Raw genomic sequence first — 22,439 nt, 5'->3', positions numbered from 1 at the left:
GTCATAGAGTAGAAACTCTACGGTCGACAAGTCGCAAACGAAGTTCCTTACTCACTGCTTGCTTGAAAGCATCAAGAGCCATGCGTTCTTGCAACTCATAAGGAAGATCTGGATATGCCTCACAAGACACTTAGATCCTCAATTTTTTCATTTGATTTTCGGACGCGATTGAGTAACTGTTCCTTGCGCACATCAGGCAGCACAGAACAATACAGCTGTCTCAAAGTTCTACACAACCACTGGTAATTCTGACGCTCGTGTTCAGGTAAACGAGCATAGAACTCCTGGATTATACCATCCATGGCACATCCCATCATCTGGGCTGATTGAAAATCATCCCATTTGGACTGAATGGCTAAAAGTTTAAATTGCGCTTCAAAAGCTGCAAAAATCATTTTTGCCGTTGAACTTTGGTAAGTGCAACGAAACCCGCGCTATACCAGCAGCAGAGTTTGTGTTTGAATTGACTGGCATTGCATTTACACAGTCTGCCAAGCTCAAAACAGAGTTAGACAATTGGGTTAAAATAGTCGCCATGAATGGTTCTGTATTTGGAGAAGTCATGTACTGATTAGACCAGCCATGCTGAGGTCCTGGATGAGCATAGGACTGTCTATCAGGTACACCAATATATCCTTCACTATAGGATCTAGAGGGACCAGGCAAACCACCAACGTCATCACTTTGAAAATCCTGACTAGTAGGAATCTCATGAGGTTCAACATTCTCAGGAGTGTTTGCTACAACTGAGTGTGACCGGAGATTGTAACTATTATCCATGGCAGAACAAAGTAATGTATAAAGTATGAATGGCCAAGATTTGTTGACAGTTGAAGAATAAAAATAAATGTTATTTATCAAAATTTATTCAAAAATATGAATTCCCCAAGACTGTTATTCATTAATTAATCCCACTTCTGACACCAATATCATTTCTATTTTTTTTTCAAAGATTAGGGAAAATCAAAAGGTGTCCTACTCAAAAATTGTGAACAAGAAGTGAGCAATGTGGAAATTATAATATAAGATCAAGGAAATAATATTTTTTTTAATTATTGTTTGTAAAACAAACAGCCATGTTGCATAGAACACATACAGAATGTACAATGATACACTTCATTTGCCTTCAATTGTAATGGTGCCACACACCATCATCAAGGACTTTCAACAGAATGAATGAGGATGCACCTCTTTTCGTCAGTCAATCTGCAAGCTGTTGTTTACTCCCAGACCATAGGATGTGTTTCTGTTCAATGATTTCTTTAAAACTGCTGATCTCCATTCTAAGACTTTTATCATCCACAATTTTTGTGGATTTTGAAAAAAGAATGACAATCCGTAACACAGGTGATTGGAAGTACATCTGTTACAAGAAATATACTACTGTCAGTGCCATCTGCCATGTCCAGTGTTTTCTCTGCGAAGGTACTCCTCACTTCACATGGGACATGCCGTAATTGCCAACAAAGGGTGAGAAAGAACTGTTTTCTCCAACAAGCAATATGAGATGACCTACTTGAATGCCACCATCAGGTAAGTTGCCAAGCGAGGCATCACTGAACACAAGTTCCAAGGTATTCTCATCACCCAGGAATTGGAATTGAAGGGTAGCCTTTTCAGACTTCAACTTCTTGAAACCTTATTGGCCACAATAATATCTTGCACAGTAGCCTTCTTTGTGGAGGCTGCCAAACTGCTGGCATCGAACATGATGTCTGGTCTACTCAGTCTACCAACCCAAAGTCTCTTGACAGCTTACCTCCTTGTAAAAAGGCAGTCTTAATGTCCATGGAATGAACTTTCCACTTGTTTTGTGCAAACAGGGCAACATTATTCTCAGCGACTCGGAAGAAATCGTTGGGGAATCATTTGGTAGATTGTTATTACCAACTTCCTCAAACCCACAAGCAACTAATCTTGCTTTTGGAACTATTCCATTTGTTGACTCTTTGATGGTACATATCCACCTTCTGTCCGTGATCAATGACTTCTTCGTACACAGCAATTTTCTTCAAACTAAACTAGTTCTTAAGATTTTGCTGCTTCAAAACACATATTTTCAAAAACCATGAAATTATCATTCTGCACATCAATATTTTGACGCAACTCTTCAGTTAATGTAGATTGCTTGTGTGAGCCATCTCTGGCATAAGTAACAGTTATAAAAACACATCTGTGACGTCATTATATTGTTCAAACGTTCCATTATCTTTTAGGAATGGAGAGTTGTTTGTCAATACTAGTAAAATCCTAGATATTTTTTATATTTGTATACTTATCCTACATTACTCCTTAATGCATATTACTGCTTGTTCTTGACAGAGAAAAGAGCTGTGTGAGGGTCTTTGCTTGAAGAAGTTGCTCCAACTAGCTGAGAGGCCAGCCCATCACGCAGCTCCCACGTGACCAAAGGAAGTGACGTCACAGATCCTCACATTACTCTGTAGTCTGAAACATCGGAGGGCATCCTGGGGAGGTAGATCTGCGATGGGTGGGTCCCTTTAGACGCAGTAATGCAGGATAAGTATACAAATATAAAAAATATCTAGGATTTTGCTAGATTTTTTACTTATCCTGCATTACTCCTTAATGCATCTTTATCGGACTGAACCAGAGGTGGGCATACCTTCAGATGTGGACTTTCATCTGTTATTTCCAGACTCTGTTCCCTAGCCAATCCTTGGCTGTGTGGTCGGCATCAGATGACCACTCCATGTATAGGAAACTCCGCTTCCCTGAGCCCGTCTTCGGCTTTAAGGTCGGGCTGGATGAGTGAGTGAGAGTTGGGTTTAACACCGCTTTTGGCAGTATTCCAGTCATATCATGGCGTGTCAGCTTAATGTGGGAGGAAAGCCCGAAGTGATGCAGGTCTCAGACGTTTACCACTTCGGTGAAACCCACGAACACAGGTATGGTGCTGACAAACCTAGAAACATAATCGGGGCGAGCCGGGATTCGAACCCACAATCATATGTTTCTGGCGCGCCCAAGGGACGCAACTCTGCACAGCGAATCGTGGCGCCTTAGACGACTGGGCCACCCGTGCCCCCTCGGGCTGGATGACCATTACATGGAAGGGAAGAGTCAGGTATGTGTTGTGTCCTGGTACTGCGCAGCCTGACAGTAACGCTCGGTTAGGTCGAGACTGGAGTACCGAGCCGTATGCAAATGAGGCATGAACCTTCTAGTCCAGGGCTTACGCCAGGAGAGGTCGAAAGACCGGCTCTGGACTTGGAGGCGTAGTTAATGACGTGTAGTAGTGGTGACCTGCTTGGCCACTACTAATGGATCAAAGCTGTGCGTGCCTTGCAAATCCTCCAATGCGACGTCTCGCAGGTAGTGACTGGCGAAGACCGTGTTGGAACACCAGAAACATCCCTCCATGATGGCGCGTAGAGAGCAGTTGCTGTGAAGCGCCCAGGTGGAAGTGACCGCCCGGATGTCATGCAGGTTGTTGGAGCGTGGGGGTCCAATCCCGCGGCCTCGTAGGCCTGGAGGATGATGGCTTGTAGCCAGAGGGCGATCGTGTTGAGGCTGACTTCCGCTCACGAGGTCGCAGATACCGGTACAAAGAGGCGTCGTCGTTGTCTACGGCATTCCTTGGATCGTCAGGGGTAGCAACGAAGCGCTCTAACCGGACATACACGGAGCTCTAGTTCTTCTTCCCACAATTGATGACAGGGGGGGAATGAGGGACTATCTATCGGGCTGGCCTGGGAGCTGATTCTTTGTGATGAAGTCCGAGCACAGGCCCAGATGCACGGCTCCGTGTGCTCCCTGCTCAAAACAGACGCCTGTGACGTCTGGGCGTGCAGCTCACTGACACGGGCTGCTGTGGCGAGCGCCAGCAGGAAGACTGTTTTTTCATTAGATTGTAGAATGACGACGTTACGAGTGACTCGAAAGGCGCGTCTCTCAGCGAGGTGAGAATGATGTTAAAGTCCCAGGCTGGGGGATGGAACTTCGCCGTTTGGTCTTCAAGTCTGAATGAACGGAGCAGTGCCTGGAATTCCGGGATTTTCGTCATGCATCTATCTTTCAGGACTGCCAGGACGGAGTTGAGCGCCACCAGGTAGGTCATGCGGTACTGCCCTTGAGCTTACGCTTGTGTCGCAGATGGACCATAAACTTGGCCAGGAATTGAGGCGATGCAGATGTGGGGTCTAGGTGCTTACTCCTGCAAAAGCTCTCAAAGGATTGCCATTTGTCTTCATAAAGGCTCCTGGTGGTTGGGCGATGTGCCATCGTGATGGCCCTAGCCCTGGCCGAGTAGCCCTTGGCGTTCAATGCTCTCTGTAAATGGACCAGACGTGAAGACATAACCTGTCTGGTCCTGGGTGTGGCTGTCTGCTGTGAGGGTGGATCAATCAGATTGGCCAGTCTGGGTGTGGCAGTGGGTTGACGTCGGACAGCTTTCTGAGGTCAATGGACCAAGCCCTCGCTGGCCACCAGGGCGTGGCCAAAGTCAGATCGAGGTTTCGTGTCGATCTGATCTTCTGGACGACTTTGGGAAGGAGTACAGGTGGCAGAAAAGCGCACGGTTTTAGTCCCTCCCAGGGGACGCTAAAAGCGTCGACTGCCCAAGCCAGTGGATCCGTCACCAGAGATATGTAGGTCGGGATCTGGTGGTTCTGGCTGGTGGCGACTAGGTCTATGTTGGGGAGACCATGGTCTTGACAAACAAGAGCGAAGGCGTCTGGATGAAGTTTCCACTCTGTGGGAGCCACTTTGCCTGGCAGAGATAGGGCATCCGCTAGGATGTTTCGGCAGCCTGGGATTGGTGGACCTGGAACTGGATCCCCAGATGATCCACCAGGTGGAACAATCGGAACGTCTGTTGAAGGAGCAAAGACAAAAGAGTCGTTCCTTGGTTCCGGAGGCGCCATATGAAAGTGATGTTGTCCGTCGAGATGGAGAGCTGGGCGTGTCTGAGGGCCTGCGTCCAGTGAGTGATGGCCAAGATAAGCGCTTCCAGTTCGAGGTTGTTGATGTGCCATAGGCGCTGATCGGCGGACCACAGGCCCGAGACAACCTGTCCCTCAAGGTGGGCGCCCCATCCCTGTAGGGATGCATCTACGAAGAGGCGTAGAGAGGTCGTAAGCCCTGTCAAGGAGACGCCGCCTAAGACATTTGATTCCACCGTCCAACACCGGAGATGCTGCTTGAGATGATCCGGGATGATGATGGATATGGAGGGGTCCGGGCGACTGATGTAGGGCGCCAGGAACATCTGAACTGGGCGCAGTTGGAGCCTTCCTCTGTAGGTCAAGTCCTGCGCTGGGGTTCTAGGCCCAGGAGGACTTGCCTTAGACGCAGAGAGCGTGGTAGATGGGGAGCTGGAGTCAGGTGTGCCTGCATGCTGCATGATCAACCGGAGGAATTTCTGGTCATTGGGATGAATAGGAACATGTAGGTAGGCATCCTCGATATACAGGCTTATGTGCGCCTCCTGTGCCTGGATCCGGGATCACAGTAGCCTGAACGTGGTCATCCTGAAATAAGTTGGACACGCCAGGTAGTGTTTGTTGAAAGCGGCGAGGCTGTGGATCATCCTGTGTTTGTCCAAGTCCTTCATGGGGACCACGAAGACAGGTGAATAGAAGCCCGGTGTTATGGGTGGGGCGTGTACCACCACTAAGGATTTCTTGTCTAGCAGCGCCCTGATGTTTCGGCTCTGTAGCTGCTGTTGGGTTGGGTGGTATGTGTCCACTATGGGTGACGACACATACCGATGGGGGTGGGGACAACTTGGACGGCTGGGGGTGGGAGGTCCCAGTTTGCTGTCGGAGACTCGGACTGAGGTGGAGGGTTCGATCGTGTCATGCGGTGCATGTCCTGATCTAGGGAGTGAGTGTGGTCCGAAACTTGAAGAGAGTGGATTGGGAAGTCATCTTGTCTATAACGTGGGGGCCAGTGACAGTTTACTGAAGTCCTCATCCAGAGCTGAGATCGTGTCTCTGATCAGTGGGTCAGGAGGGATCGAGGTGGGGTCCACATGGATGGCCGTCTTGTTATCGACCTCTAGGCCAGGCGAGGGAGTGATAGTCACCAATCTGTCTGCCAGCCAGTCTGCGACTTGGTCAAAACCCAGGTGGGATTCGCCGTCCATAGGGGTGTCGTCATAGCAAGGGATAAAGGCTCCCTCCAAGGAGTCAGATCGATAGCCACTGGAGCATCTGCTAACTGGGGAGCGGCTCCTATATCTATCACCATGTCTACAAGATCTGCTGTCACTCCTCCGTCAAGACGTACTTGGGAAAGTCGCGTCTGCGGAGTGACGAGAGGTAGAAGGCATCTGTGAGGTCGGCCGACGCGGCGGAGGCGTCTGTAAGGGCGCTGTGCAGATAGGCGCCATCTGAAAGGACGCTTGAGGAGGCGTCTGCAGAGGCGCTATGGGAGGCACTAGTAGAGTCGTCTGTCAAGGCGCTGGCATCGACGGCTGTCTGGCCTGTAAGTACTGAATGTACTGGAGAAGGGAGGCGTCTATCAGGGGCATCTGTGCCGTAGGCAGGGGCGCCTGTGGGAGACCGAGCGTCTGTTCGGAGGATAGTATAGGCGCTCTCTGGTACGTGAGCGCCACACCGGGCGTCACAGTGGTCACCACTGTAAAGATGGACGCTGTCGTGGTTGTCAAAGTGCTCTGGGTAGAGACTACAACCATGGGGTCCGACATCAAGGTAGCAGTTGAGGTCGGGGGGTGGTCATCCGATCTAGAAGGCTGGCTACTGCCGGCTATGCAAAATATTCAAGATGGCTACTTGGAGCAACAAGACACATGGCCTTAGGTTTTCTTTTGAGAAAACGCCAGTAAGTGTCTAATAATGTTATGCACATGTTTATCAAACATAAAATGTACAAAATACAAACCATAGGCACAACACAAAGACAAAACAACATTAACTCAGAGAGCAAATACGTGAGGGTTTGAATCAGTTTTATGTTACAGCAAAGAAAAACAGGTCTTCTCTCATCAAGTGACAAGAGTAATGTGATGATCCGTGACGTCACTTCCTTTGGTCATGTTGGAGCTGCGTGATTGGCTGGCCTCTCAGCTAGTTGGAGCAACTTCTTCAAGCAAAAACCTTCACACAGCTCTTTTCTCTGTCAAGAACAAGCAGTAATATGCATTAAGGAGTAATGCAGGATAAGTAAAAAATCTGGTTTATTTTTCAAATATTTTCCACAAGAGAACATTTTCTCAAAGTGTAAAAGCAAGGATGTGTTTGAAGTAGGGGAATATCCTTGTAACTTTCCATTCCTTAAAAATAATAGGCCTCAGAACCTGCAGTGCCTCTGCTCCACGCAAGTCAACACAGCAGAGGTCAACAGACGCTCACAAAACTCTAAGTAATACCAGTTTCTGTATTTTCCTGGAAGCTTTCCTGCCCTACCAAGTACTTGCGCAAGATGAATAGTTCCAGACTGTTTGTCATTGTACCTGACCAGTTGAACAGTTTTCATCTGGATTGTTTCATTTCCTAATATGCTTAAATCTGGCATTTCCATTGATTCTAACAATCTGCTTTCACAATCTTCTTCAAAATGATTTTCATCTCTCACTTATTGATGAATATAGTTAGCAGCGCCTGTCTCTTTCTTCAATGTGTCATCATTCTGATTACATTGCACAATACCTTGGTCATTTGGCATATTCTCAGGTACATTTTCACAATCACTTTCTCCTACTTGACACTTGGCCCTCTGAAGCCGACAATGGTGTTCCATATATTGCTGTGTATAACGTGAGTTTTAGGTACCTAGAATTAGGGGGCTTTCAAGGGGGGTCGCCTCAAACACAGGATTGAAAAGTTTTGATGTGTTTTTTTCCCCAACACAAAGTCATTACAGTGAGCATGTAAGACCGGAAATACCATGTCAACAAATCAGTACTGAAGTACACAAATTAATCATGTAATTACACTGTCTGGTCATAAAAAGTGTTCATTGTATTTCTGGAATCGGAAGTGGTGATTTTTCTGCCAACCGAGAGCAACTTCGGGAGTGGTGACATGCCCGGTCTAAATCTGGTATTAAATGATGATTGCTAAGTGGGGAAGTTTGGAGATAGTCTCTGTAAGAATGACGAAGCGAAGACCAATCATGGTGTGTTGTAGATACGTAATCTGCAAATCCTGGAGGGTACGGGTATCTGTATCTCGGGTAGTACGTTGTATAAGTGTCATAACAAGGATACTCCCAGTGACTGTATATTCCATGTTGGTGATGGTAATCCACAACCGGTGACTGATCTCTATGATAGGTCAAGTGTCCGGAGGGGAAACAAACTGACAAGCAGTCACCCGAATTCGAAATAGACCTTGAATCCTTAGACCCTGATCGTTGATCCTGTATGGCTTCGGGAGCGTCCTTGAAAGGAGCATTCAAATTATCTTTTGTCACACGATTGAACGAGCATGAGTGAGTGAGTGAGTTTGGTTTTACGCCACTTTTAGCAATATTCAGCAATATCACGGCGGGGGACACCAGAAATGGGCTTCACACATTGTACCTTTGTCGGGAATCGAACCCGGGTCTTCGGCGTGACGAGTGAACGCTTTAACCACTAGGCTACCCCACCGCCCCCTGAGCGAGCATGAAGATTCTAGGAATGGGATCTAGAACAGAGGAGTGTTAGGAGCATTCGCCGAATTTGAAGGCAGGGTTGATTCGGGAACGTTAAGGAGAACAGACCAAACATCTCGGAGAGGAGACGGGTGAGCAGAGAGATCGGGACAGGAGACACTGTCAGTAAGAAAACTGTCGGAGAGTATCAAGAGTACTTCAGATTGAACTGATGATGTAACTTTCGTTTTCTTTGCCGATGATGTCCTTGAATCTTTTGATTAAGATTGAGTATCCATCTACGTCATTTCTGGATATAGATACAGAAAGCAGAATCACCTAAAGAATGGCCTTTATCATATTCAGATTCAGATTGGCATTTAGAACTGGTTGAACAAAGTTTATCCTTTTTCCTCCATGTTGAAACCGTCTCCAAGTGCAAAAAGCCTCACGGAGAATAAAAACAAGAGTCATCCGAAGATGACATATCCCCCCGACGTGGCATGTCGGTAAACTGTGTGTACCTTCAAATGTATTTAGATTGGCAAGGAAATCTTTTTCCTTCATGCCAAAACCAGAAATATAATGAAGGTTATTAAATATTGGTTCATGTAGCTCACTTTCTGATGATCTCATGAAATTGTAATAACAATAACTTCAAGCTTCGCATATGAATAGCTCTGTAGCAGCCTCATGACACAAAGGCATAAAGAGAATGTACTAGGTTATGTAGCTCACATCATATATAGTAAATGATATCGGTAAATAGTACACCTTAGAAACAAATGTTATCAAAAACTATAAATAACAAACTGCACTACTAATGAACATGATTGATATGTGCATAAAGTTTGGTGAATCTCTGTCACATGGTTTAGAAGATATGCTCCAGACGAGGACATTACCCTTAGTTCATCAATTTTCAATTTAAATTGAAAAAAGAAAAAAAAAAAAAAAATCTGTTAATAGCACAGGCACCAGAGCACTACCCTCAAATTTCCTAAGTTCATCATATTTCCATGGAAACGACAGAAATATAAAATTCTAAAAATCTCTAAATAGCAAAAGGCACTACTACTGAGCCTGATTGTTAAGTGTAACAAGTTTTGGGAAGCTAGATTGTACGGTTTAGCAAATATGCTCCCGACAAGAGCACTACCCTCAAACTTCCTAAGTTCATATTTCCATGTTAACGACAAAAATGTAAAATTCTAAAAATCTCTTAATAGCAAAAAGCACTACTACTGAGTCTGATTGGTAAGTGTAACAAGTTTTGGGAAGCTAGGTTGTACGGTTTAGGAAATATGCTCCGGACAAACAATGATTACAGACGGAAGGACAGACGGACATACTGATGGCTATATCCCCCTTTCATTATATGTCGGGGGGATAACAAAAAGTATTCACTTGGTCCAAGCAATATGTCCACACAAGGTGGCGATTAGAAAGAGAATGAGTTGGTGGAGAGTCACATGTCAAGCATGGAAGGTTACCGCGCACGAGAGGCACGTTATTGACCAACTGGGGTTGTAACCTTGTAGATGCTAGGGGTGTTCGGGCCAATGTTTTTTATTTAGAAGCTGAAAACGGGGTTCAAGCACATTTCCACATAGGATTGAAGAAGAAAGAAGATATGTATAGTGTGGGATAGGATAAGTTTCAAAATAATGCTTTTTACGTACACTCTTTATGTTAGCTTTGCGCCCGTTCACTGTCCATAGTGACTTATCCTTGTGAATCTCTCGCTGGATGATATGGTTTTCACCCTTTGGATTGTACCTGCAAGATACAAATCTATCAGCATGGCTAGTTCTACTAAAAATGGCATTATCAGTGCCACAATGATCATCTGTAATGGATAAAAACAGAGAACGTTCATATTTTCAAAAAATCATGTACTCATATTATAGTCATATACCCAAAGTATAACTCTTTATCATTTGATAATAACATCTCATTGATAACAGAAAAATTATTCCACTATTAGCTTCACTATACTCACAATTCAAGCTCTATCTTTCCTCTTTCATGCCCATACTTGATGAAGTCTGCTGGCTGACTGGCTCTGCCTAGCCATGCCGTCTTCCCAGCTAGACCAAGGCATATTGCACACACAATAGTTGACTTCCCAGTACCATTGGGGCCAATGATAACATTCAAGAAAGGCCCAGTGTTGAATTCAACAGAGTCATAAGTCCTGAAAAAAACAAAATTAACCATCTGCATAGTTTGTACACCAGATCATTTGAACATGTACATGTTAAACCGTCACTTTCGTGCCAACTCAACATCCATACTTCACCCCAAATTGACAAGGTATTGACTAGTTTGGCACTGTCAAGACTGGCATTTATTGACGGTCATGTCTGATGCAAGCTTAGACAGAGTTTTAAGTCTTTGTTAGGCATTAATTATGCCTCCAAATAACGATACAACCATGTTTTACATGCTGAATGCTGACCTTGATCTTTTACTTACTTGACCAAAATCTTTTCAAAGAAATGCCCCATCCTAAAGAAGGTACATATGAAATTGAATGATAATGCATAAAAACTATTGGAGAAAGAGTAACCATAAGTGTCATTCTGGTGACATTTATCTATCATGTGGCCTTGACCTTTATAATTAGGGGCGGCCGGGTAGCCTAGTGGTTAAAGCGTTTGCTCGTCACGCCGAAAACCCTGGTTCGATTCCCGACATGGGTACAATGTGTAAAGCCCATTTCTGGCGTCCCCCGCCGTGATATTGCTGGAATATTGCTAAAAGCGGCGTAAAACCATACTCACTCACTCACTTTAGAATTATTTTTGACACATGCCCAAAGTATTCCTATTTGGAAGACGTCAGTGGAAGAATATTATCTAATATCAATAATCTAAATACAGTAGACAATAGGAAGAATCAACAGCAGCAGTCAAATTACGCCAAAACCTGAAAGCAATCCCCTGTCCTGGGTCTCATGTTGTGAATGTATTACATGGCAGCGGAGCAAGAGAGAAATGGTCAGTTGAACAAATTGATCAAAGGTTAACTGATAATACGTTGATTGATTACTCACTGTTTTCTTGCCTTGTGAATTTGTCAGAAATTAGTGCTTCTATATGTAGGTTTACTAAAGTAAAAGGAATACACCTATATACCTAGGTTTACTAAAGCAGACGGAATACACCTATATCTGGACATGAAGCGAATATGTAAAAACAACATACTTTGTTCTAAGGATTAACCAATAAAAAGCTTTTTTTAAAAGAGTCATGGACATCATGAACACAGTTATCACTTGTGCTATCCCAGCTGACAAGTAAGACATATGACACCTATTAATTATGTTTCACAGTTAAAAGATGAAGACAGGTTATAATATCCCAAAATGCTATTTATATTATAAAATATTGTATTCTTACAAAGACACGCGTCTATGTACAGCTTCAGCGGTATGTGATATTGTTATTTTATTTGGATATTGACGGATACATTTTTCGAACAAGGTAACTGCCTAATATTTTCATAAATTTTTTGTCATTTGTACGATATTTGCATTTCGTTTTCATTCATTTGCTATAGCAAGGATGCAGACTCAACAGGTGTCGCTTCCCACAGCCTAGCTAGAATAGCGTCGAACACAAGTCAAAATTATAGTCCATAAGCAAATTTGGATCCGTGAAGAAAAAGCCGATCCATAATTAAAAATTCAATACTTTCCACTTGAGTGTTGTTTCGCTTTCTAACATACACTGGGTGTGCCCATGTAGACAAGCTCTCATTCTGATTCTGACAATTGCTCAATGAGCATACTGAGTACTGGTGCTTGGGGATAGCAAATGTAAGTTTGTTATCAAAAGAAATGGGAAGTGAATACTTAACATCATGTATATAGGATATCTTTAGGATTTTTTACTATTTCTCTGTGGGTAATCCTTTCAGGTAGAAGAAAGTCATTCAACCAGCTCCTGCATTCTATGAAAGTCCAGTTTTAATCACTGCCGAACTAGGACAGATTTATGGAGTTATATTTTAGCTGGACGAACGAGTCTATGTATAGTCAAATCAAAATCTCGTAAGGAGTTCGACCAATGGTTCGTAAACTGCCATGCAGATTTTGGTCGATTGCAGGATTTGCAAAGCATGTGTACCAGCAACTTATTGTCAACAGATCTTTTCCAAATCCTTTCATGTTTTTAATCAACGTGCTTATGTGATTTTGACACACTTCGCGAAGTAAGACCTGTTATTACAATATAGATCTTTATTATCGATCAGATCATCTTGACTGGGTGCCGCCATTTTGTTTGAAGCAAATGCAAGTGATATGAGAGGTGGAATCTGATTGGTCAGTAGCAGGGACATAGAAAGGACACTACACATAATATTCACTGGTGGCGCAATGATCGAGCCCAGAATTTTCAGCCTAGTTTTGCAAGGGTGGAAACTGGACTTTTAGAGTCATTTATCTCCCTTGCCTCGGTAAGATGTCTCGGAAAGACTTCCCCCTTATCTTATCCCCCTCCAAAAGTTATGTATGTGTAGCAGTTTAGTGTATGTCTTTTTAGAGCGAACAAACACATACTACGGGGTTGAGGTCTTTCTTGCGATGCGTTGAGTGTGATAAGGATCTATATATCAGACACCCCTGTGAGTGATACAAGGGTGTGGGTCCCAGCTGCCACACGTATGGCAACACCATAGATTATCTGATTTAATATTGTCTCTTTCACTTTGCTGGTCTGAGCAGTTCTGTCAGTTTATGTGCTGAGAGAGTATGCAGTGTAATCAAAGCATGCAGTTTAACAATAGGTGTTAGCTTGGCCAATCAGCAAATGAAGCTTCTGGCCATGGGGCAGTTAGTAGGCAAGACAGGTCAGATACACTTTGTTAAAGCTGACTGAAACGGACAACTAGTTATATATGATAAATATACGTAAAACCCAAAATGAAATTAAAACAAATATATACAAAAAACTACATCGACCACATACTTCCCTCCATCGAAAAATGACGTCCACGTCACTTTACCTTGCCAGTGACAAGATCCAAGATGGCATCAGAAAGTCTGTGCTGCTGTTCTCGGAACAATCCGTCAGCTTGAAGTGAGCTGAGATGGTTGGCTCGTGTACGCCAGTCCCGATCTGCAACTGCAGAGAGAGCAAACTCTCCACTCTTCATCCACTTCGGCTGTGTCCGGGTCCGAGTAGACTGCCGTGGACGTGGAACAGGAGTGGTTATCTCTGGAGTTGGCTGTTGCTCTCTTTCTTCATTGTCATTGTCATCATCATGATCTGTCCCAGTAGCGCCATCTTCTTCATGAATCTGCTCAACATGCTGAACAGCATCCTCAGTTGGCTCTTCCTCCCCCTCTGCAATAGGAGTTCCATCTCCTTCAGATACAGTCTCTGATAGTTCCTCTTCAGTTGGCCCATCCACTGGTGTATCAGTGGACACTGAAGCTTGTGGAGGGTGGGCATACTCAACAACAGTATCCTCATCCGATGAAACATCGTCGTTGCTTTCTGTTGTCCTAGCAACTGGTGCTACTGGCAGTGTCCTCTGTCGTCTTGGTTTGGGTATTGGCACACCAAGGCTAGGCATAGAACCAACTGGCAGCAGGAGGTTACGATGCAAAATTCTCTTCAGCCCCTCACCATTTTCCTTACCAACTTCAAAGACTGGTATGGATGGGTTGGGTCGGCGTAGCACGACATAAACATCTTCCTCCGACTTGTCAGCTAACTTATGCCTACCTTCAAAGGCAACGATCTTCACTAAGACCCGGTCTCCTGGCTCTAACATGGATGCTCTGGCTCTGTGATCATAGCCAATCTTCTGCTTGGATTGTGATTTCATTGCTGCTGTAGTAGCTAGCTCATAGGCTTGTCTGAGGCGATCTTTCAATGACTTGGTGTACTCGGTGGTGGACTTGGTACCTTGAGTCTCTATGTCCAAGCCAAAAGCTAAATCCACAGGTAGTCTAGGGTGTCTCCCGAACATCAAATAGAATGGCGCTGTTGATGTTGATTCGTGGCGGGTACAGTTGTAGGCATGGACGAGTGGTCCAACATGAGCCTTCCAATTCTTCTTCCTGTCCTGATCAAGAGTGCCAAGCATGTCGCATAGGGTACGATTAAATCGCTCACACATCCCATTGCCCATTGGATGGTAAGGTGTTGTGCGGGACTTGTCGATGTTCTTGCTGCAAAAGTTGGCTCCCTGATCCGAGTGAATTCTCTTTGGTAGACCGTAACGAACTATGAAGTTCGAAAAGAAAGTCTCAGCTGTTGTCTTAGCAGTCATGTTCTTGGTTGGGTATGTTCTACTCCTCCTTTTGATGGTTCTAGGGTAAGAAAATCCATGCAAACAAGTTCCAAAGGTTCTGTTGTCTCAATACTTATCAATGGGGCTCTGATGTTGGTTGGTGTTTTTCTCTTCAAACATCTCTCGCAATTATGCAGGTGAGTTTCAACATCACGAGACATTCCTGGCCAGTAGAATCTATCTCTCAATAGTGACATTGTCCTGTCTCTGCCAGGAAGTCCAACGTTGTCATGTAAACTCCTCATAGCCGCAGTGCGACATCTAGATGGAAGAACCAACTGGTCATGGTCAACTCCATTGACATTGGTGACTCTGTATAAAACTCCTCTTTTGAGCTTGAACTGTTTGTAGCTTTTAAGCAGTGTAGTCATCTCTTGGTCCCGTAGAAACTGAGTTCTGTCTGGTCTCGTCCCATTACGCAAGTGGTCTATGATCTCCACAAGTAATTGGTCTTTAGCTTGTGTGTGTCTCCAATCCCTGGCATTCTGGTCACATCTGTCACCCGTCAAATCCAGATCTTCATGATCAACAACATCAGCGGATAGACACAAACTTTCCACTAAGTTGGTGATATGTACAGCATTACAAATGGCTTCAACAGAATCCATTGAAATCTGTTCCATTTCATCTGTGTTCTCTGGAAGACATGACAGAGCATCAGCATCAGTATTTGCTTTTCCAGGTCGATACTTGAGGCTAAAGTTATAACTGGATAGAGACGCTAGCCATCGATGTCCAGTTGCATCCAGTCGAGCACTTGTTAACACATAGGTCAAAGGGTTGTTGTCAGTGACGACCAAAAAGTCATGTCCATACAAGTAGTCATGGAACTTCTCCGAGATAGCCCACTTCAGGCACAAGAATTCAAGCTTGTGTGCTGAGTAGTTTCTCTCAGATCGGCTTAGTCCTCTACTTGCTTAGGCAATGACCCGTGACTTCCCTTCCTGATGTTGATACAGCACTGCACCCAATCCATGACCACTGGCATCTGTGTGTAGTTCAAATGGCTCTGAGTAGTCAGCGTATCCAAGTACTGGTGGGGTGGAGAGACGATTCTTCAGTTCAGTGAAGGCATTCTCCTGATCTTCATCCCATATCCAGTTGACATCTGTGGGTTGTCGTCGTGGTTTCTTTGAAGCAGACTTGGGCATCAGTTCTGATAAAGGTTTCGCTATCTTGGAAAAATCCTTAATTAACTTCCGGTAGTAGCCGGCAAACCCAAGAAATTTTCTGACTTCTTCTGGTGTGGTAGGTCTAGGCCAGTTCTTGACTTTGTCAAGTTTCTCTGGATCAGCTTCCATTCCGTGTTCTGAGACGATATATCCAACATATCTGACTTTCCTCTTGAAGAATTTACACTTCTTTGCTGCAATTTTTAAGCCACATTCCTGAAGTCTCCGAAACACAAGCTGTAGTCTCTCAACATGCTCTTCATAGGTTCTGGAAAATATTATCAGGTCATCAAGATATATGAGACATATATTAAGATGTAGACCTTCCAGGCACTGCTCCATAAGGCGTTGATATGTTGCTGGAGCATTTGAGAGTCCAAATGGCATCCGATTATATTAAAAAAATCCAAGAGGTCCTACAGTGAAAGCTGTCCATTGTTTATGGTCTTCTTCGACCTCAACTTGATGATATCCGCTCTTCATGTCCAAGGCGGAGAAGAATTTATTACCTCCCAAACAGTCTAATAATTCCTCAATCCGCGGCAGAGCATATGAGTCCTTTATGGTCCGATTGTTAAGTTCGCGATAATCTATACAGATCCTCAGCTGTCCATTGCCTTTGCGAACTAAGACTACATTAGACGCCCAATGACTGTGAGACTTCCTGATAATTCCAGCTGACAAAAGAATTTGTAGATGGTTCCGGACTTCATCATACATGGATGTGGTATTCTTCTGTGTCGCTGTTTGAATGGAGTGTCATCAACTAAATCAATCCTGTGATGCACCATGCTACTGTGTCCAATATCCTCATCATGCTTGGAGAATATGTCAGCAAAACGCATAATGACATCAAGTCCTTGTCCTAACTGCAGTCTAGTCAGATCTGTCTTGTCAATCTCCACTTGATCCATAAGATCCTCTGGTTCAACAGGTTGACCAGTGGGAGGCTTCTGTATAGTCACAGGCTGTACTTCACACAACAATGCTCTAGGAGGAATGACAACTGTCCGCATTGTTATGTTGGAGATGTGAACATCAACTGTGTCTCGCCTTGAGCTGTCATAAGTGATGAGGGTAGGGGCAATGTCAAGGTCATATGGTAATGAAGCATGTGCTGTTGGCTGTAACAGAGCACACACTGCTGGGGATGTCATTCCCTTGGTAACCCGTCCTTTAATCTTAATGTTACTGTTAGGAGGGATGATCAAACTCTTGTCCTCTGTACTCTTTACCAAGCCAAGACAACTTCCATTCCTTGCAAGTTCCTTATCACACAACACTATGGTCCTGTAAGCCAGATACCAAGGAGTGTGTAAGGCGGCTTTCTGGAGAAACCTTTGTCCATGGAGGGTCCTGCAGTCCTCAAGCAAACAGCTCAACACATTAGTTCCAAGAAGGGCTGGAACTCTTGAATTGTATCTTGTATCAGGGACTACCAGTAGTAAACAAGATACAGGATCCTCGTCATTGACCCCTCCTCCTGTAATGGACACACCTACTCTCACATATCCAAGATAAGGAAGTTGTTTTCCTCCAGCACACTCAAGGTCTAAGATACCACAGAGAGGTTCAATAGGAATAGTATGCAAATGTTCCCTGTAAAAAGATTCAGAAATAATTGAAACAGTGGCCCCAGTGTCAAGCAAAGCATTGACAGGCACACCTTCAATTTCTATGTTGACCTCATTTGCATGACCTATTAACTCATCCGGTACCTTACTTGATGTGGGGTGTCTGAATGAGCCTAGGGGTGACCCCTTCCCATAGGCCTGTCCAAGTTTAAAGGATGCCTTAAGTGGTCCAGTCGAACACGGCAGCCTATAGCAATATGTCCAGGACATCCACATCTGAAGCATGTAGGAGGCTCTCGATGGCTGGAGTCCTGTCCATGTCTTCGGTATTCTTGTGGCATAGAAGGAGGTACAGGTGCAGGCTGTGGTGGTAGAGGGTGTTGACGTAAAGGCACTTGTTGAGATGGGTATGGTTTCTGGGTAGAGTATCCTGGCTGATTGAAACCACCTGATGTCTGAGTGTCATAAGGACCAGTCTGTTTACTCCCCTTCCAAGAGTTCCAAGATCCTTGAGCACTGGGAGAACGGTATTGCTGGAACACCTGTGCTGATTGTTGATGATGTTCCTTCAACTCTGCTAACTCTGTCTTGATCTCTTTCATCATGGCCTGCAAGTCTAACACTTCCTTCCTCGTAGCAGGTGCAGAAGATTCAGAGGCAGAAGCCATCTTCACAGTCGCAGACTTCTTGTTCTTCAGCACATCTGACTTTCCACGGTCCAGGTCAAACTCGATCTCCCTCAAGCACAAACGGAGCTCATCAAAATGAGTGATGACATCATATTTGTGGGCAGCTAAACTCTTCAGCTAAACTCTTCAAAGCAGGCTTAAGTCCATCCCACATCTTGCTCCTCAACATATCGTCCTGTTCACTCAAACTGAGTGAACGCTGTGAAGAAATCTGATAAATGAGATTCTCCAGTCGGCAACCCCATGCAGAGACGTCTTCATTCTCCCCTTGAGTGGCACCGTAGAACTCTAAGCCTCTCGCCTAGAGTCTCTCGCCTCCTAAGTGTCCCAAAAGCAGAACTAATCTTTGCCAGAAGTTCATCAATATGAGCTGTGTGACCAAGCTTCATGGCAATCAAAGCAGCTTCACCCTTCAATGACTTCCGGATAGCCTGCAAAATAATATCAGGTGTATGTGTTCCCGACTGTAGGATACAATCAACCTCGTATCTCCATAGGTCATATGGAGTATCCTTGCCTGATTAGCCGCTAAATAAAGGTAACTTAGGGAAATGATGATAAGTGGTGACAGGAGGCTGTGGTATACCAGTCCCTGACATGGTATTAGGCTTGAAATCAGTCTGTGCAGCCGCTCCAGACTCTAACACAAGTGGACCTTCCTGTTGTGCGACACCTGAAATCCAAGTCTTAAGGTCCTCTGGGGTGTCAACCTTAGGAGACATCCCCATCTTGGCAAAGACTGCAAGTAGGCTCTTCAATTCTTCCTCTTCGAGTTCCATAGTTGAAGAAAGAAATCAGTGAGAGTGCTCCGGGAAGACCATGAGTATATCATATACACAAAAACAAATGAATGGATCGTATGAAAGAAGACAAGTCAAATGTGTAAACCGTCAAATCGTGTGAAAGATAACACAAGTCTGATGTGTAAACCATTAAACGAACAAAACGGTATAAACTATAGTCACATGATGACTCATGTAGTTATGACCACGTGATGTAACTAAATTTGGCAATGTGTATCAGATAGGTAATGCCAAAAAAGAAGAAGAAAAACTACATGAAGTGAAGAAAAAAGAAGAAGAAAATACCCAAAAGAAGATTTAGCTAGGGCGAGATAAATGCAGTTGTTATTATGGGTAATAACAATACACGTGGAAAGAAAACGGTTGCAGTTGGATAACTGACAAGTGAGACTTACTTACCAAATAGTACTAATTCAATTTGGCTAAATGTAGAAACAAAACAGAAATTCAAGGCAACACAATACGACATAGGTATAGGGAATGTGTTAGTAACAGTGCAGTGAAGTAGTGCTCACTGAGTCTGTTGTCAGGCTGTCAGAACATGAACACTTACATGATTACATTTTAATAAATACCTATTTATGCTTTATTATTTAAAGGTTTATTTAACAGAAAAATGAAAGCAATAAATCACACGCTCATACTCACATTATGATAACTGGGAACTCACTAAACTAATGCAGTATTACAATACTCAGGGTATGTAGATGTACTTACAGTGATACACAAACAGCAATGAACACATGAACTAAGAAAACTAAAATAACTAAGAGTAACTTAGAGTAACTAAAGAGTAACTAAGAGTAACTAAAGAGTGACTGACTTGGGTTCAACGCCGTTATTAACAGTATTCAAGTTATATCACAGCGTATCAGCTTAATGTGGGGGAATAACCACAAGTGATGCAGGTCTCAGACAGTTACCACTTTGGTGGAACCCATTGAGACAGGGACATGGTGCTGACAAACCTAGAAACATAAAAGGGGTAATCCGGATTTGAAACGCTAAGGATAACTAATGGTGATCACCAAGGAATAAGATAAAATAAATAACTGTCAAAGACTACATGATAGCTAATATATCTGGCGAGAAAATATAAAAATATGCAATAACAATACACAACTACTAAAGCTAAATTACACAAGAGTTGAAGAAGTTGGTACCAACATGGCTGGAGCAAAATATATTACAACTACATGTATGACGCAAGCAAGAAAATATTTACACTCAAGGCCTAATATATTGAAAGTATAACAGAGAGAACAATGTACATGTCCTACATGACTGATATCAAATCAGTAACACAGCTTATCATTAGCTTTAAATGCTGTGTTAATATAGCAATAGATCTTTGACAAAAATCAAACAAGTCAAAGATGAAAAATTACATCATAAAGATATGAGTAATACATAATTAATCAGAATTTATCAAACTTCAAATGTCTTTAGAATTCAGTTTATGTAGAAAAACTGTCACAGTATGCAATACAGCATATGACACATGGTCATGACTGATCATCAAGCCATTACACAAGTAACTCCCAAATACCGTAGAGCACATGATGAGTGGACGAACTGACAGACCCAGACCCTCCAAGAATGAATGGGTGCACATCCCACGTAGTGGCTCACACAAGCATCCTTCTGCAAGATCCTCACTGGGGGCTCCATTTTGTAGCAGTTTAGTGTATGTCTTTTTAGAGCGAACAAACACATACTACGGGGTTGAGGTCTTTATTGCGATGCGTTGAGTGTGATAAGGATCTATATATCATACACCCCTGTGAGTGATACAAGGGTGTGGGTCCCAGCTGCCACACGTATGGCAACACCATAGATTATCTGATTTAATATTGTCTCTTTACACTTTGCTGTTCTGAGCAGTTCTGTCAGTTTATGTGCTGAGAGAGTATGCAGTGTAATCAAAGCATGCAGTTTAACAATAGGTGTTAGCTTGGCCAATCAGCAAATGAAGCTTCTGGCCATAGGGCAGTTAGTAGGTAAGACAGGTCAGATACACTTTGTTATAGCTGACTGAAACGGACAACTAGTTATATATGATAAATATACGTAAAACCTAAAATGAAATTAAAACAAATATATACAAATAACTACATCGGCCACATAAGTATGCATTGCCACTCAATCCTATTAATCATGTATTTATTCATTTATTTGGGGTGACGGGTGGGGTAGGGTGAGGGGTGGAGTACGGGCAGAAGTCTTACCAATGTCTTTTTCATAGATCAGAGCCGTGTTTAGCTGTGGCAATTTCCAGCTGGTGACATTTTAGTGAACTTTACATGTGAGTGTAAGTTTAATATTCATATTGTTATAGTTTGTCAAAATATAGATATACTGTTCAAACATTCAATGTGGGAATGTGGGGAAAAGTATATTTGGGGAAATGTCAGTGTGGGTTAGACCCTATTGTCGGGAAGTGTCCTATAGGCCTACTGCTAATACACTGCCAGCATGTCCGCTACACATAAAAACCTTGCAAAACATTAATATTTCGTCATATGAAATGTTGCTTGCGAGAAGAACACCGAAGAAGAAGAAATTACCATTATAACCAAGCCTACACAGCATACTACATCACTTTTATCAAGATCTAAGGCTGCAATGCAAAACCTGCATTCTGTCAAATTGTTGTCTTCGACTTACAATATATTTTCTAATTTGATGCGCACGATGGATCCTTCTACGTATCCCAAATCTTTCTTTACTGTTTTTTTACCAGTTGTGTTGGATATATTGACGTTATTTTCGTTATCTTCTTCCATCAAATGTCGCTTCTTACTCGAATTCATCTTTGCATTCGCGCGATAGACAATCCTCTCGTCAAAAGGATCTCAAGTGACCGAGAATTGTGGCCTTTTGATGTTTTTTTTCTGAAATGGATTTCATGCTTCTCGTAAAGTAAAAAGAGAAGATATAAAGTAGTTTATCACTGTTATCTATGAAATGTAGGTGCATATAAATCCCGTATCGCAGCGCCACTGTGAACAGGACATGTAAACTGGTTCCACTGTTGCTTCGCGCATCCACCGAAAACGGCAATAGTCAAAAACGGCCATAACTGAAAACAAACCTATGTAATGTGTAAATTTATACGTCACCATTGTGCGCGAATTTACACGTGATTCATCAAATTCCATGTCAGTACGAAATGATCTCATAAAAACTTATCAGCTGGGTATGATCCAAAACGATGAAAGATCTCATGCAAGAGAAATGATGAACGTGGAGCGATTCTGCATGATCAGTCCCTTAGTCAGAAGCCTTGGAATCCTTTGCTGAAACCTTTGCTTTGCCCAGTTAATTCCC

The 22,439-nt window shown here is 43.4% G+C and overlaps 2 protein-coding genes across 2 annotated transcripts in view; both read right to left on the bottom strand.

The window, feature by feature from the left end:
• Positions 1–22,078, bottom strand: part of LOC139477946 (structural maintenance of chromosomes protein 5-like) — a 243,022-nt gene extending 220,944 nt beyond the window's left edge. The window contains exons 1-3 of the mRNA XM_071260398.1: positions 21,777–22,078; positions 10,565–10,759; positions 10,245–10,341 (exon numbers count right to left, since the gene is read on the bottom strand). Of these exons, the coding sequence (XP_071116499.1) occupies positions 10,245–10,341; positions 10,565–10,759; positions 21,777–21,922 (438 nt within the window). The 5' untranslated portion in view covers positions 21,923–22,078. The remainder of the gene's footprint in view (positions 1–10,244; positions 10,342–10,564; positions 10,760–21,776) is intronic.
• LOC139464474 (uncharacterized) lies at positions 13,567–14,547 on the bottom strand. Its single transcript, XM_071246004.1, has one exon. The coding sequence runs from the start codon at positions 14,545–14,547 to the stop codon at positions 13,567–13,569; it is 981 nt and encodes a 326-aa protein (XP_071102105.1).
• Positions 22,079–22,439: the final 361 nt, after the last annotated feature.

Source organism: Haliotis cracherodii, unplaced genomic scaffold (genome assembly GCF_022045235.1).
Source record: "Haliotis cracherodii isolate W230 unplaced genomic scaffold, xgHalCrac1.p SCAF_1, whole genome shotgun sequence".
Lineage (NCBI taxonomy): Eukaryota > Metazoa > Mollusca > Gastropoda > Lepetellida > Haliotidae > Haliotis > Haliotis cracherodii.
This window is presented reverse-complemented; position numbering and strand designations above follow the sequence as displayed.

Bases quoted from the DNA above. Each gene is read 5' to 3' on its own strand.
- LOC139464474 (XM_071246004.1), bottom strand. From the start codon at position 14,547: ATGTTCGGGAGACACCCTAGACTACCTGTGGATTTAGCTTTTGGCTTG.